Source organism: Bufo bufo, chromosome 1, assembly GCF_905171765.1.
Source record: "Bufo bufo chromosome 1, aBufBuf1.1, whole genome shotgun sequence".
NCBI classification, from domain to species: Eukaryota; Metazoa; Chordata; class Amphibia; order Anura; family Bufonidae; genus Bufo; species Bufo bufo.
The window spans coordinates 543141863-543159923 of NC_053389.1; the positions used below are offsets into that span (position 1 = coordinate 543141863).

General features: G+C 44.0%; 1 protein-coding gene across 1 annotated transcript in view; it reads left to right on the forward strand.

Annotated features, from left to right (window-relative positions):
* CERK (ceramide kinase) overlaps positions 1-18061 on the forward strand; it is a 147846-nt gene that overhangs the window by 57989 nt on the left and 71796 nt on the right. Inside the window, exon 3 of the mRNA XM_040412243.1 lies at positions 14070-14183. Within this exon, the coding sequence (XP_040268177.1) occupies positions 14070-14183 (114 nt within the window). The remainder of the gene's footprint in view (positions 1-14069; positions 14184-18061) is intronic.

An 18061-nucleotide genomic window follows, 5' to 3' on the forward strand; every position in this document is an offset into this window, starting at 1 on the left:
TCTAGTGATACTCCTTATGACAATGTATGGTAAGGTCAGGCAGCACTGCGCGTTAGTCGGCGGGTGCTCGGTCTTGCGGATGTAATCCCGAAGTCTGCACAACGAAGAAAAACCGGCACTCCAATTTTCTTTGCTCAAAAAATCCTTTTGAGCAAAGAAAATTGGAGTACCGGTTTATACTCCTTATGACAAGTCTAAGATATACTGTATATAAAATAGATTTTCTGTATAGGAATTAATGTTGCTATCAGATGCTGTGTGATAGGACATGGCATAGTACCCTGTTTGCAAGTTCTTTATTAAGCGGGTTGTTTGACCCACATTGAAATTGAAAAAACCTGAGAATTTTCACTTGTAGATTTTGAGCGTGTCTCAAAGAAGTATAGTTAGAGCACAACTTAAGTGTCTTAAAGGGAATGTGTCATCAGACAATGACCTATTAACCCCTTAGGGACTTAGGACGTACCGGTATGCCATATTTGCCGAATCCTTAAGGACCCAGGACGTACCGGTACGTCCTAACTTTAAAACGACATTGCGGCGGGGGTTAATCGCAACAGGATGTCCGCTGAAATCATTCAGTGGGCATCCTGTCACAACGCCGGGGGGGGGGGTCAATTCAGACCTGCGGTTTGTGGTTTTACCTGCGGTTTGTGGGTCCCCATGCGGCTGTATGGGGTACCCGATGGCATGGAAGGCAGAGCGATGCCTTCCTGAGGCATCGCCGCTGCCTTCTTGTGACGTGCCTGTGAGATCCAGCCCCCTGGATCTCACAGGCCGGAAGCTGTATGAGTATTACTCATACAGCCAATGCATTCCAATACAGAAGTATTAGAATGCATTGTAAAGGGGATTAGACACCCAAAAGTTAAAGTCCCAAAGTGGGACAAAAAAGAAAGTGAAAAAAAGTTTTCTCCCCCAAAAATTTTAAGTTTCAAGTAAAAATAAACAAAAGCGTAATTTTCCCCAAATAAAGTAAAAAAAAATTGGGGAAAAAAAAAAGTATACATAATGGGTATCGCCGTGTCCGTATCGACCGGCTCTATAAACATATCATATGACCTAACCCCTCAGATAAACAGCGTAAAAAATAAAAACTGTGCTAAATAAACAATTTTTTTGTCACCTTACATCACAAAAAGTACAACAGCAAGAGATCAAAAAGGCGTTTGGCCACCAAAATAGTACCAATCTAACCGTCCCCTCATCCCGCAAAAAATGAGCCCCTACCTGAGACAATCGCCCAAAAAATAAAAAAACTATGGCTCAGAATATGGAGACACTAAAACATCATTTTTTTGTTTAAAAAAAGCTGTTATTGTGTATAACTTACATAAATAAAAAGTATATATATTAGGTATCGCCGCGTCCGTATCGATCGGCTCTATAAAAATATCACATGACCTAACCCCTGAGATGAACACCGTAAAAAATAAAAAATTTGCTAAATAAACCATTTTTTGTCACCTTACATCACAAAAAGGGTATTAGCAAGCGATCAAAAGTTCATATGCACCCCAAAATAGTGCCAATCAAACCATCATCTCATCCCGCAACAATCATACCCTACCCAAGGTTATCGCCCAAAAACTGAAAAAATTATGGCTCTGACTATGGAAACACTAAAACATGATTTTTTTTTTTGCTTCAAAAATGAAATCATTGTGTAAAACTTACATAAATAAAAAAAAAAGAGTATACATATTAGGTATCGCAGCGTCCGTGACAACCTGGTCTATAAAAATATCACATGATCTAACCTGTCAGATGAATGTTGTAAATAACAAAAACGGTGCCAAAACAGCTATTTCTTGTTACCTTGCCTCACAAAAAGTGTAATATAGAGCAACCAAAATCATATGTACCCTAAACTAGTACCAGCAATACTGCCACCCTATCCCGTAGTTTCTAAAATGGGGTCAGTTTTTGGGAGTTTCTACTCGAGGGGTGCATCAGGGGGGTTTCAAATGGGACATGGTGTCAAAAAAAAACAGTCCAGCAAAACCTGCCTTCCAAAAACCGTATGGCATTCCTTTGCTTCTGCGCCTTGCCGTGTGCCTGTACAGCGGTTTACGACCACATATGGGGTGTTTATGTAAACTACAGAATCAGGGCCATAAATATTGAGTTTGGTTTGGCTGTTAACCCTTGCTTTGTAACTGGAAAAAAATTATTAAAATGGAAAATCTGCCAAAAAAGTGAAATTTTGAAATTGGATCTCTATTTTCCATTAACACCTAAAGGGTTAACGACGTTTGTAAAATCAGTTTTGAATACCTTGAGGGGTGTAGTTTATTGAATGGGGTCATTTTTGGGTGGTTTCTATGTAAGCCTCGCAAAGTGACTTCAGACCTGAACTGGTCCCTAAAAATTGGGTTATGGAAAATTTCTGAAAAATTAAAAAATTTGCTTCTAAACTTCTAAGCCTTGTAACATCCCCGAAAAATAAAATATCATTTCCAAAATGATCCAAACATGAAGTAGACATATGGGGAATGTAAAGGTATAACTATTTTTGGAGGTATTACTATGTATTATAGAAGTAGAGAAATTGAAACTTGGAAATTTGCAATTTTTTACAAATTTTTGGTAAATATTTTATAAATAAAAAAAAAATATTTGACTTCATTTTACCAGTGTCATGAAGTACAATATGTGACGAAAAAACAGTCTCAGAATGGCCTGGATAAGTCAAAGCGTTTTAAAGTTATCACCACTTAAAGTGACACTGGTCAGATTTGCAAAAAATGGCCAAGTCCTTAAGGTGAAATAGGGCTGAGTCCTTAAAGGGGTATTCCCATTTTAATGATCACTGTTAAATCTGTTAATGATTTAACAGTGATCATTTTTCTAAATATATTTAATTAACTAATTCCCACCCCTTAGAAGAAAATGAACATATACTTACCTGACTGTTGTCTTCCGTCTCCCCTGGTTATGGTCACCGCTCTTCTCAGGAATCGCGGTGGCCACGCTTGCGTAGACTACTTCTCTTCTCCTGGCCGGCCGCGCGCAGTCCCGAAAGCGCACACCGAGGCCGCGCATGCGCTATGGTGATTTCTTCCTGGCCAGTATAGTATACTTGCCAGGAAGAAGTCACCAGGGCGCATGAGCGGCGGCGTGCGCGTTCAGTCCAGCGTGCGGCCCGGCCTGGGGAAGACTTCAATCAAGATGGAGCCCGCCCCCTGCTGAAACCAGGAAGTGGACAGCGCGCCGGGAGTAGGTAAGTATGAAACTGCGTGATGAGAAAACCCCTTTAAGGGGTTAAATCATGTCTTTATGTTAAAGGGGTTTTCCGGTATTTTTATACTGATGACCTATCCTCAAAATAGGTCATCAATAAGAGAAGGCCGTGGTGCATGTTGACAGTCGACTTCAACGGGGCGGCTCGTTTCTATTCAAGTGTATAGGAAGGAGCGGTTCAATTGATGGTGAGCAGGTGAAAAATGAAGGAAAGGCAGCACTCGCATGGAGCCCAGCCTTCTCTTCAACCAGCTGATCATAGGGGGTGCCAGGTGTCGCACCCCTGCCAATCTGATATTGATGACCTATCCAGAGACTAGGTCATCAATATTAAAATCAAGGAAAACCCATTGAAATTAATTTTTAAAGCATTTTTGATGTTTTTTATTTTCCAAGTCAATATCGGTATTAAAAGTTTTCGCACAGGCCGCTAAACCTAATACAGGATGCCACTTCTTTTTTTTGGACAGATAACTATAGTGCAGTATTCTACTTATTATTACAGGCAGGATTAGAATGACAGCAACCCCCTTCTCTTGTGCAGCCCTCAGTGAGTCATGATGTCACTGTATATACTGTCACTTTATATTATGTCAGTGTTTAATACTGATCAGGGGGCCCTTCTGAGTTAGGGTCCCATAACTGCCGCTTCCCCTGCTTCCACAATAGCTATGCCTGTTACAAGTGGTGGTCTGTCCACTGGATAGATCTTCTCTATCTGATCAGTGAGTCCCGACACCTTGTCAATCAGCTCTTTTGCAGTAGCTCTAGCTATATTGTAGTCGCAGAGGCCGTCCAAAGTGACTCCCCCGCAACCACACAGCCCGAGCAGTTGAAACCAGTATTGTTCTTTTTGTCCTTTTCTGTGTGAATACGGTTCGAACAAATCAGAGTGTGTTTGGTTAATCTGGAGCTGACATAGCAATCATTCATCACAGGTCCAGCTTCTGAGACATCTGCTAACTTTGCTGGAGGACAGGTCAAGTCAGCCAGAGCATAAACCCCTTTTTAATAGCAGGTTCTCCTCAATGGGACAACTCATTTTAATTTACAGACAAAAATAAATAAATCACAAACACACCGTTTAGTTAATATAATTGCAGCTAATATTTGGCCAATTCTAACTGGCAGATCCCATTTTAAAGAGAACCTGTCATCTCTCCTGACATGTCTGGTTTAATAGCTTCATGCATTCCCCATGTAATAACTATTCTGGAGCATCCATTCTTATGGCTGTATGTTCTGCCGTTCCTTTATTATTTCTACTAGAAGTTATGAATGAATTGCCAGCAGTCTGCAGTAAGGGTACAGAGGGTTGGTGACCAGTTGGAAGTGTGTACCTGCACAGTGTGACTCTATCCAGTCAGTGCTGTCATTGTCAGACTGTGCAGGTACACACTTCCAACTGGTAACACTCCTCTGTACCCTTACTTCAAGCTGCTGACAATTCTTTCATAACTTCTTGTAGAAATAATAAAGGAACGGCAGAACATAGAGCCATAAGAATAGATGCTCCAGAATAGTTATTACATGGGGAATGCATGAAGCTATTAAACAGGCATGTCAGGAGTGGTGACAGGTCCTCTTTAAGGCTACTTTCACACTAGCGCTTTTGCTGGATCCGGCAGGGTCCAGCAAAAACGCTTCCGTTACTGACAATACAACAGTCTACATCTGTTATGAACAGATCCGGTTGTATTATCTTTATAATAGCCAAGACGGATCCGTCCCCCATTGACTTTCAATAGAGTTAATGACAGATCCGTCTTGGCTATTATTAAGATATTATAAAGATATTGTATCAGAGATAATGTGATCCGTCCCCATTGACTTGCATTGGGGGACATACCGGATCCGTCTTGCTCCGCATCCCAGGACAGAAAGCAAAATACAACATGTTGCGGTTTGCTCTCCGGGCTGGGAACGCAACTAAACGGAACGGAATGCATTTTGGAGCATTCAGTTCTGTTCAGTAACGTTTCGTCCCTATTGACAATGAATGGGGACAAAACGGAAGCGTTTTTTTCTGGTATTGAACCCCTATGACAGAACTCAATACCGGAGAACTTAAACGCTAGTGTGAAAGTAGCCTAAGGCTTCTCAGACTTAGTTTTTTTTGCAGTTTCAGTAGTCTTCGTGATTGCATATGCGAAAGCCCATATATATATTTTTTTTTATGCCTATAAGTCATACTTTATGTTAAGTACAACCCTAGGACTTTTTCTGCCCAGAGCTTGCAGATTTAGATTTACTTAACAAACTTAATCACATTGTGTAATTTAATTATGGATGCTTATTTGATTTTGTTCTTGCTACGGGTAGATTTTTGTCATCCCAGTAACAATAATTTAAGTAGGAAAATCAGAGTCTATTGTTTATTTCAAATCTGTTACTTTTTTTTTTTTTTAAACCATGTTAAAAGTACCACTTAGTTATAGTTTGGATTTTGTATATTTAAAGGAACTCTTATCTTTCTGTTGATTAGATATGTAATTTGGTCTTAAAGCTGTGATTTGAAAAGGCTTTTTATATTTTACATTCATTTTGATATTATGACATTGAGGCAGTAAGTAAAGTGCAAGGCTTCCCAAAAGCTTTAACTACAAGAGATTGGTTATCCCAAGATATAATGATGAGATGACCAGTCAAGGGGAAAAATCTTCACACGGTATAGACCTCAGTCTCTGTCCCTGCACAAGGACATCCACTCTGCCCCATGTTTCCTTTCTTCTTCTCTCCTTAGGCCTGTTTCACACTGGCATTAATGGTTCCGGAAGGGAACAGCCTGCCGTATCCATTACTACCATATGCAGCCACTAAATATGCCAAGAGGCGGCCGGAGAAAAAACGATGCAGGCAGACGCATGTTTCCTTCTGCTAATAAAAATATTTTTTAAGGATCCACAGCAGCAGGTTTTCAGGGTGTAGTGGAGACACACATTGGTTTACCCTATGAGACCATGATTAGTGTTAATACACAAAAAGTGAAGCAAGTGGTCTCCTAAGGTATTGCACTGCTTTTGCTCTTTTTCTTTCATTGGGGGTGGAGGAAGGGTGGCTGATCTTGGGGAACACAGGATTCTTTATATATCTGACGGTTTTGGTTGCCCTATGGAAAATTGTAAAATCAAGGTAGGAATTCATATTAAGGCTTCATGCACATGACTGTATTTTCCAGCTGTTTCCTATCTGCGTTGTTTGCAGGGAGCACCTTGACTCAAACCTTTCTATTGGTCTGCAAAAAAAAACAAAAAAAAAAGACAGCAAACTGATATCATGTGTGCTGTCCACATCCGTATGTCTCTTCTGCAAAGTATAGCAGATCTCATTCTTTTGTCCACATTGCGGACCAGAATAGTTTGTTCTAGTGATAGGAGTGAGAATATTGGGAAACGCACAAAGAAGGTTTTCATATTTTGCACATCCATGGTGTGCGGGCAGCAATACGGATACAGTCGTGTGCATGATCCCTGAGGGTGAATTTGTTGAGATTTGTATTTGTGTGTTCTCTATAGTTCCTGTTCCTTTAACAATGTGCTATTTATTACTAACTATTGAAAATGTTACAATAATGTTGTACAAGAAGTCAAATCAATGTTTTTCTCATTTGAGTTTTAGTGAAGGTTGTTAGTATAGTTTTTTTCTTTTCATTAACAAATGATACATTTTTGTAATAAACATACAGTAAAGGTGAGCATGTACAGTCAGGTCCATAAATATTGGGACATCGACACAGTGCTAACATTTTTGGCTCTATACACCACCACAATGGATTTGAAATGAAACAAACAAGATGTGCTTTAACTGCAGACTGTCAGCTTTAATTTGAGGGTATTTACATCCAAATCAGGTGAACAGTGTAGGAATTACATCAGTTTGCATATGTGCCTCCCACTTGTTAAGGGACTAAAAGTAATGGGACAATTGGCTTCTCAGCTGTTCCATGGCCAGGAGTGTGTTATTCCCTCATTATCCCAATGACAATGAGCAAATAAAAGGTCCAGAGTTCATTTCAAGTGTGCTATTTGCATTTGGAATCTGTTGCTGTCAACTCTCAAGATGAGATCCAAAGAGCTGTCAGTGAAGCAAGCCATCATTAGGCTGAAGAAACAAACCTATCAGAGAGATAGCAAAAACATTATATGTGGCCGAAACAACTGTTTGGAACATTCTTGAAAAGAAGGAACGCATCGGTGAGCTCAGCAACACCAAAAGACCCGGAAGACCACGGAAAACAACTGTGGTGGATGACCGAAGAATTCTTTCCCTGGTGAAGAAAACACCCTTCACAACAGTTGGCCAGATCAAGAACACTCTCCAGGAGGTAGGTGTATGTGTGTCAAAGTCAACAATCAAGAGAAGACTTCACCAGAGTGAATATAGAAGGTTCACCACAAGATGTAAACCATTGGTGAGCCTCAAAAACAGGAAGCCAGATTAGAGTTTGCCAAACGACATCTAAAAAAGCCTTCACAGTTCTGGAACATCCTATGGACCGATGAGACCAAGATCAACTTGTACCAGAGTGATGGGAAGAGAAGAGTATGGAGAAGGAAAGGAACTGCTCATGATCCTAAGCATACCACCTCATCAGTGAAGCATGGTGGTGGTAGTGTCATGGCGTGGGCATGTATGGCTGCCAATGGAACTGGTTCTCTTGTATTTATTGATGATGTGACTGCTGACAAAAGCAGCAGGATGAATTCTGTAGTGTTTCGGGCAATATTATCTGCTCATGTTCAGCCAAATGCTTCAGAACTCATTGGACGGCGCTTCACAGTGCATATGGACAATGACCCAAAGCATATTGCAAAAGCAACCAAAGAGTTTTTTAAGGCAAAGAAGTGGAATGTTATGCAATGGCCAAGTCAATCACCTGACCTGAATCCGATTGAGCATGCATTTCACTTGCTGAAGACAAAACTGAAGGGAAAATGCCCCAAGAACAAGCAGGAACTGAAGACAGTTGCAGTAGAGGCCTGGCAGAGAATCACCAGGGATGAAACCCAGCATCTGGTGATGTCTATGCGTTCCAGACTTCAGGCTGTAATTGACTGCAAAGGATTTGCAACCAAGTATTAAAAAGTGAAAGTTTGATTTATGTTATTATTCTGTCCCATTACTTTTGGTCCCTTAACAAGTGGGAGGCACATATGCAAACTGTTGTAATTCCTTCACCGTTCACCTGATTTGGATATGAATACCCTCAAATTAAAGCTGACAGTCTGCAGTTAAAGCACATCTTGTTTGTTTCATTTCAAATCCATTGTGGTGGTGTATAGAGCCACAAATGTTAGAATTGTGTCTATATCCCAATATTTATAGACCTGACTGTATAATTCCCTGTGCTCAAAAGTATTAAACCATGCAGCAGCATGGGTGAAAACAAGTAATCAAACTTAAAACATAACAACTGATTAACTTAAAAGAAGAAAGAGTGATGGAAAGTAAACAAATAGAAGATAGGAGAGGGGAGGGGAAAAAGGGGGAAGGTAAGGAGGGGTACAGAGCTGAATGGGTTTGACTCATAGCTGTAGGCTCCGAAATGTCTCTGAGGAGTGAAATATATCGCATGGAATCTGAGGGGGTCAGACTAATTAGATCCTCCATTCACTGGTATAGGTTGATCTCCTCAAACCATTCGTCTAGTGAGGGTGGGGATGGGGATTTCCAGTGTCGTGGAATGACTGCTTTTGCTGCTTGAATCATGTACTTTAGAAGCGAGTTCTTATAGGCAGGAATGTTAAGGTCAAGCACAAATAATAGGAGAGATTCAGGGGAGTTCGGTATAGGGATGCCCGTCACATCTCGGATTGTCTTGTACACAGAAGACTAGAAGGGGCGTAGTACAGCACATTGCCATCAGATATGGATCATCATACCCTCCTCTGTTTGACATCTCCAGCAGCAGTCTGACACTGTAGGGAACCATTTATGGAGGAGCGCGGGCACCCTATGCCATCTGGATACAATCGTTTTGCGCCGATGGGGTGGGAGTTTCCAGCAATTGAGCTAAGGGCTTCAGGGAATATCCCGAGAGAACATGACAGATCCTGACCGGTTGAATTTTCATGCCCTGGAGAAACAAGTGGGATGACTACCCTGGGGGGAAGTGTGGATGATCAGTAATCGGGACAAGGGGGCCTTTGGGGTCAATAAGTGAGGTGTGACGGCTAATGGATGCTAGTATCGCAAAAGTATGGTGGGCCGTGAAGGACAACTTAGGAGAAGTAAAGCGTGGAGTGCCCAAGAGGAAGAGTCTCGCGCTATGTATACCCAGGATTTGGAGGTATCAGTACACATCATGTCTAGAAGCCTCGCATAGGCTGTAGAATGGTAATACAGACTCTTCCTCTGTCAGAGAACAAGTCAGTAGAATGGTAATATAGGCACCAGTCCGGCAGTTTCGTGAAGCATCAGCGTATTTGGGTCCAGAATGTTGACGGTATGCGGAGGGGGATGGTCTGCAGGAGAGAGTAGTCTGGGCAGCAGGTTCATCTTTAAAATACGGATTCTGCCAAACCAGGAGAAGTCTTGTTGATGCCAGGACTCCAGATCTTTCTGAAATCGTTGAAGAAGAGGGGAGAAGTTTAATTTAAAGAGTTGTGCCAGGTCAGCAGTGATTGTTTTCACCTAGGTATGTTATCCCACTTGATGGCCAGGCAAAGGGAAAAGAGGTTTTGAGAGAGGAGACCAAGGGACCGGGTAGTTTTAGTAAGTTAGCAAATATTTTAAGATCTACATTTAGGAGGGAAATAGGATGATAACTGGCACATAAGTGCAGGTCTTTACCAGTTTTAGGAATGACTGCAATATGGGCCTCTGTGGTCTGTACTGGGAAGGAAAGCTCAGGAGATACCGCGTTAAAGACCCGGAGCAAGAAAGGGGAAATAGAAGTTGAGAGAGATTTATAGAACCTAACCATGAACCTGTTATGACCCTGGGCTTTTGCTCCCCGGTAAAGATTTAAAGGGAACCTGTCACCTGGAAAAGACAATTTACACTAATCACAGTACCTTAAAGTATCTCTCATAGTGTGCCCAAAGATGTATTCATATCTTCTTTCTGCATTGTGCTGGCTCATAAAATCGACTTATAAAACTGTGTTTGGCACCTTTTTGAAGTCACGGGGGCAGCGCCTCCTTGACTCAACCGTTGGATAAGCCCGCCCCTATGCCGCTCCTCCGCATATTGGACATTTTTCACTGTAGCCGTGACCGCGCTCTTCTCGCGCATGCTCCGTGCGTGTCCTGCCACAGCATGATCCCGGCTACGGCTCCCTCCCTCCCTGGCATCTTCTTGTTCACTGCGCCATTCCTATACAGCGCGCTCGCGCCCATCGCTTCTCCCCTGCGGCGTGAGCGAGATCACTGTCTGCTTGCACTGCAGCGCAGGCGCAGTGAACATGCAGATGCCAGGGAGGGAGGGAGCCGTAGCCGGGATCGCGCTGCCGCAGGACGTGCACGGCGCATGCGCGAGAAGAGCGCTGTCACGGCTACAGGGAAAAATGTCCATCAATATGCGGAGGAGCGGCATAGGGGTGGGCTTATCCGACGGTTGAGTCAAGGAGGCGCTGCCCCCGTGAATTCAGCACGACTTCAAAAAGGTGACAAACACAGTTTTATAAGTCGATTTTACGAGACAGCACAACGCAGAAAGAAGATATGAATACATCTTTGGGCACACTATGAGAGATACTTTAAGGTACTGTGATTAGTGTAAATTATCTTTTCCAGGTGACAGGTTCCCTTTAAGAACCGTTTGGAGTTCAGCCTCCATGAATAGGGTTTCTAAACTAGCGGACTCCAGTTCAGATAATTTGGGGGGTGGAAAAAGGGATTCAGGCCCATTTTCTGGTTGCCTTAGGGTAGAGCGAGGTAGGTTGTAAAGCTCAGTGTAGAAGGAGTGGAAGGAAAAGGCAATATCTGCAGAGTTATGGACCATACGACCCGCAGGATTTTTGGTAGCAGGGATATTGGAGGCAGCCAGTTTTCTCCTGAGAGCCCTCGCCAACAAACGCCAACTCTTGTTGCCGTATTCGTAAAATTTACTACGGCATAATTGAATCATGCGTTTATAGAACGACTCCAGGAGACGCTTAGCGTCTAGGCGTGCATTCTGGAGATCGCAGAGAGTCGGTAGAGTGTGCTTGTTTGTGGGCAAGCTCAAGAGAGGCCACCTTCTGTAAGGCAAGTTTGAGAGAATATGCCTTCTCCTTCTTGAGACGAGAGCCATGCTTAATGAGAACCCCGCGTAGAACACACTTTACAGCTACCCATTGTGTTAGGAGAGGGGTGGGATCTGTACGGTGGTCAGAGAGGAAGTTTTTTACGGTGCTGGTAAGGTCAGCGGCGCATACGGAGTTAAGGAGGAGAGAGTCATTCAAACACCATGTCCACTCTCGTTTGGCGAGGAAAGGGAGGTTTAGAGAACAATTTACCGGGGCATGGTCCGACCACAAGTTGTTGCCTATTTGTGTGGAATCCAGCCATGAGAGAGCCGGTTGTTGGAGCAGGATGTAGTCTATTCGACTATAGGAAGAATGTGGGGCAAAGTAAAAGGTTTAATCTTTGTCTGCCGGCTGTTGAAGATGCCACGGGTTGTATAGTTGTAATTGGAGTAGCGCTTTTCTAGCTTTTTTTAATAGTTGATTAGGGAAGGGAGGCGCGCCCAGTGGATTTGTCGAGTGTGGGGTCCAGGGTGAGGTTAAGGTGACCACAGAAAAAGGGTCATGTCAACTGAGTCCAGAAGAAAGGAGGCCTGGTTTTGGTTGGGGGCATAGGCATTAAGAATTGTGAATTCTCTTCCACCAATTAAAATAGCAAGAGAATCAGGTATCTGGCCCCAGCATCAACAGTACAACCCAGCACCTGATGAGGCAAGGATTATGTGGATTGCCATGGCGTCCCCCTTTGTCTTATTCACTGGATTGTTTGCAAAGTGACAAGTCGTGTAGTGCCGATGCCGGATGCCAGACACACCCCCTTCCGCCTTGAAAATGGTGAAGCACTTGGGTCCTTTTTCAGGGGTGTTGAGGCCTTCAGCGTTGAAAGACGCTATCCTGAGTGATGTCATATCTGTGGGGGAGGGAAGAACAAAAGGAGCAAAGGGAGGGGTGATAGTAGGTAAAAAAGAGAGAAAATGAAAATAATAGCCAACCAAAGAAAATAGATATTTCTTTAGTCTGGAGCCATCTGGGCTAGGCGGTCTGAGAGCTCAATGGGCTCTGTCAATCTCTATGTGGGTACGTGGCGGGCGACCCAAGATGTTATTGAATATTCCCACGATCGTAGGCATTAGATCTGCCATCATTACTGACTCTGGGGGACCTCTAATCCGTATATTGTTGCGGCGACTGCGATTTCCTATATCATCTAGATGTTGTTGCAAGACAAAGTTGTGTATCGTAAGTTTGGGTCTTAAGGCTTTGACTGTCGCAGACAGGGTTGCATGGTCTTGTGTGACAGTGTTGACTCTTGTGTCAATTGCAGCCAGCTCAGAGCGGACCTCACAGAATTCCCGCTTGCATTCTTGTAAGATGTTGGTAGCAAAACTAGACAGGTCGGCTTTAGAGGGTAGAGAGCAGATGAGTGTACGGAAGTCTGCCATAGTTGGCTGTCTAGAGTCCTCATTAAATAAATCTGCGGAGGAGGAAGGTCTCAAAGAGGAGTGCAAAGGGGACCCCTGGGGAGTATGGCTGCAAAATCGATTGTAGTCTTGGGACCAGATGGAGCTGCTCCAGATGTCTGTGTATGGGAACCATCCCATAAGGATCCAGTGGACCAGTGTGGGGATGCTGCCAAGGAAGGTCCGGGGGAGTGAGACGGTGGGAGAAAAGGGTCTTGTGCAATCAGAGAGGAGGGGACATAATGAGCTGGCAGGCTAGGGGACCGCTGCTGATGATCCAGAGGCTGTCTCTGGGAGGAGGGACCAGTATACAGTGATGGTTGATCATAAGAGGGTATCTGAGGCATTTATCACCGCATGTGAGGGCCCTATGGTCCAAAAAGGGTGAGCAGAGGGGCAAAATCCACTGGAGTGGCAGGGCTGGGAGCCTCTGCTGCTGAAGGCAGTGAGGACTGACCTGTGGTGCTGCAGGTTGTGGTGGTACCAACGAGGCCAGCGGAGGTTCTGGCAGGTGAAGGGACGTGAGGTTGGGGAGCGCACATGGTGAGCGCGTTTGTGGCTGTGACGGAGAGATCCGGTCAGGGCTGCAGAGCCGCACCTGGCGCTCAGCAGGCAAAGGTAAGGAGGGCACTGATGCTGAGCGACATCTGTTCACCTGTAAGGAAGGACTCCAAGTCGCTTCAGGCCGCAGGGTATGAGCGCTGGCGCCATCTTGGGAGCGCATGGCGTGATCATGCAGAGCCTGGCCTGGAGAGGCAGATTGCCGGGCGAAGAAGTGAGGGATATAGTCTTGGGAGAATACCAGGGGAGCCGATGGTCAGGCTCAAGCCTTTGTCAGCATTTTGCCCATCATGACTGGTAGATATTAGGAGAAAATCGCCAGGGATGCAGCGGAGCTCTCAAGAGCATGTCCTCAGTCCTTCATGGCTGGGCACGCCCGCTACAAATCAATATGTTTTTCATTATGAGCCAAGATGTACAAAAGCTGTTTCAAGTAGTGTAAGATGTCAGTCACATTAAAGTGTGCTGTATTTTGAGTCGCATAAGCCATTTTCTGAGCATTTTTGTGCAAAACCTCTTTTCCCACAGAGCAGAATACCTTCTGCACTAGGCTACATGCCATACAAGAGGCTTGTACTCAGTTATTGTCATGTTTTATAAGACCTTAGTTTATTCTATTTCCTTTTTCCTTTTTGCAGGTGGTCATACTGTCCCTATATCTGAGATTGTTTCGGTTGGAGAAGCTGAGATTGATGAGAAGTACTACCAAGGCATGCAGTGGAAACACATGTGCAAACCTCATGCGTTTACAGGTAGAAACCTGTTCTTAGTATCAGAAAGATGCACAGGCTGGATGAACGGTTACTGTTCGTACTGTACTAGACGCTGTGTATGGCAGCGTCAGGTGGGCGCTGTGTATGGCAGCAGTGGTCTTATGTTTAGTGTATGATGTTGGATAAATGTAAAATTGTCAGTTTATTTCTGCATGGGAGACTAGCAATGGTTTCCCTGCAGAAATATCAGCCTTATAACATTATGTGGGCCTATGCATTATATATGTTAATTACCGCAAAATTCGTACTCCTCAAAATTTAGAAATATTTTTACTCTTTTAGAAAAAATGTAGTGCGACCTCTGTTGTCAGCTGTATCTGCAGAGATAACCCCTTCCATGCCATGGTCCTTAGGGACAGCAGTATGAATTGGGCTAACCATCGGGCCGCTGCTCTGCTGTGGCAGCTGCTCGATGCCACCCCTTCCCCTGCTGTGTAGGATGGCAGTCCTCCCCTCCATACAAGCCGTCACCCCCCCTCCCTTCAGCCCTTCTGGATGGCCGGTGCTACAATAAGCCCTCCGCCCCCCTCTTTTCTTCAGGATGGCTGGCGCTGCAACAAGTGCCCCCCCCCCCCCCCACCTTCCTTTCTTCAGGGTGGCTGGCGAGGCAACAAGAACCCCCCCCCCCCCCTCCCTCCCTTCAGGTCTTCAGGTTGGCCGGCGATGCAACACCCACCCTTTCAAGTCAAAGTTTGCAGAGCAGCAGCGGGGCAGAGTGTTAGCTGTAACATACAGCTGACACTCTGCTTGCTGGCACCTATGTTGGCCGTTTAACGCTGCTTCTAAGGCCACCAGGATATTCTCATGTATTAAACGAGGCATGGACTCGCGGGGCAGGGATGTAATACTACCATTTTACAAAGCATTGGTGTGGCCTCATCTGGAATATGCAGTTCAGTTCTGGGCACCAGTCCATAGAAAGGACGCCATACAGCTATAAGGGGCATGGAGGGTGTTGGTTATGAAGAAAGATTAAAAGAATTGAATTTATTTTGTCTTGATAAGAGACATGATTAACCTATACAAATATATAAATGGACCATACAAAAAATACGGTAAAAAACTGTTCCATGTAAAATGTGCTCAAAAGACAAGAGGGCACTGCCTCCGATTGGAGAGGAAAAAGTTCAGTCTCCGGAAGCGTCAAAGCTTCTTTACTGTAAAAACTGTGAATCTATGGAATAGACCTCCTCAGTATGTGGTCACAGCAGGAACAGTGGACAGTTTTAAAAAGGGTTTAGATGATTACTTAAAAGTAAACAACATTAATGCTTATGAAAAAGTGTAGAAATCTGAGTCTCAATTCCTTCTGGAATTCAAATCCCCACCTATCCTTTGGTTGAACTTGATGGACTTATGTCTTTTTTTTTTCAACTGTATTAACTATGTAACATGCCGCGGTCCTTAGGGACCGCTGCATGGAAGGGATAACCTTTGGGCCATTGCTCTGCTGTGGCAGCGGCCCAATGCTTGAAGGGTAAACTGAGGGAGGGAGCTCCCTCCCCCCCCCATCGGGCTGCTTCACTGCTGTGGCAGCGTCCCGATGGTTACCATGGCAACCGGACGCCTTCACAGGCATCCGGATTGCCATGGTATAGCTGAGCCTGATCAGGCTTACTGTGAATGACTATACACTGCAGTACACTATACAGTATACTGCAGTGTATTGTAGAGGCATCAGACCCACTGAATCTTCAAGAACCAAGTGGATCTGAGTCAAAAAAGTGTAAAACCCCCCCCCCCCCACTTAACATGTTTGGTATCACCGCGTCCATAACGACCTGATCTATAAAAGGATCACGTACTTTACCGAACGGTGAACGCTATGATTGAATTGCAATTTTGCCCATCGCACTTCTCACAAATGTTATAAAAAGTGATCAAAATAGTCATATGTACCCCAAAATAGTACCAATCAAACCGTCATCTCATCCTGCAAAAAAAGAGCCCTTACCTAAGAGAATTGCCCAAAAAATAAAGCTATGGCTTTCAGAAAATGGAGACACTAAAGCATTATTTTTTTGTTTCAAAAATGCTCTTATTGTGCAAAACCAAGATATATTTTAAAAAGACATATTGGGTATCGTCGCGTCCGTAACAACCTGCTCTATAAAAATATCACGTGTGCTAACCCATTTGGTGAACGCCGTAAAAAAACAAAAAAACAAAAAAAAAACGTGCCAAGCCATTTTTTTTATCATCTTACATCAAAAAAGTGTAATACTGAGCGATCAAAAAGTCATATGTGCCCCAAAGTAGTACCAATTAAAACCATCTCATCCCGCAAAAAAATGAGACCCTACCTAAGACAATCGCCCAAAAAATGAAAAAAATGTGGATTTCAGAAAATGGAAACACAAAAACATGATTTTTTTCAAAAATGTTTGTATTGTATAAATAAAAAAATAGGCACATTAGGTATCGCCGCATCGTTACGACCTGCTCTAGAAAAATATCACATTATCTACTCTGTCAGGTGAACATTGTAAAAAAATTATAAAGTGAAATATCTATATCTCTATTTATATATTATTCCTGCAGTATATAAATCTTTTGCTAGAGGTAGTTGTGCATTGTGTGTGTAATAAATAAATATATATATATATATATATATATATAGCACTCCAAAGGTAAAAATATAGAAAAATGTATTTACCGTATTTTTCGCCCATAAGACGCACCTAGGTTTTTGAGGAGGAAAATAAGAAAAAATATATTTTTAACCAAAAGGTGTGCTTTTGGTGGGTTTGGGGGATCTGTGGATGGCACTGTTATAGGAGGGGATCTGTGGATGGCACTGTTATAGGAGGGGATCTGTGGATGGCACTGTTATAGGAGGGGATCTGTGGATGGCACTGTTATAGGAGGGGATCTGTGGATGGCACTGTTATGGGGGGGATCTGTGGATGGCACTGTTATGGGGGGGGGAAATCTGTGGATGGCACTGTTAGGGGGGGGATCTGTGGATGGCACTGTTTTGGGGTGGATCTGTGGATGGCACTGTTTTGGGGTGGATCTGTGGATGGCACTGTTATGGGGGGGGGGGTTGATCTGTGGATAGTAACATAGTACATAAGGCCGAAAAAAGACATTTGTCCATCCAGTTCGGCCTGTCATTCTGCAAGTTGATCCAGAGGAAGGCAAAAAAAACCTGTGAGGTAGAAGCCAGTTTTCCTCACTTTAGGGGAATAAAAAATTCCTTCCCGACTCCAATCAGGCAATCAGAATATCTCCCTGGATCAACGACCCTTTCTAGTTGCTATATCCTGTAATATTATTACACTCCAGAAATACACTGTTATGGGGGGGTGATCTGTGGATGGCACTGCTATATATGTGTCACCCACAGATCCCCCACCCCATAATAGTGCCATCCACATATGCCCTAATATACCTGTGGGAGGGGCCGGTACTGTCACTGTACTCCGGCCCCACCGCTCACTCACTGCTTTATTGCCTAAACATTTTATAATAATAGCTTTCATTGAAGTTCCGATCCACAGTCCCATCTGTACCTTACTAAATGTCCTGTAGCAGGCAGAGCAGGGCGGGCGGCCGGACGGAACTCACTCACGTCACGTGCCTGCGCCGCCTACTTTATGAATGAAGTAGGCGGCGCAGGCACGTGACGTCAGTGAGTTACGACCGCCCGCCCGCTCTGCTCTGCCTGCTACAGGACATTTAGTAGGGTACAGATGGGGCTGGGGATCGGATCGGAACTTCAATGAAAGCTATTATAAAATGTTTAGGCATTAAGGAAGTGAGTGAGCGGTGGGGCCGGAGTACAGTGACCGCACCGCCGCATTTGCATGACACTGGCCCCTCCTCCCTCCCCTGTCCAGCTGATACATCACAGT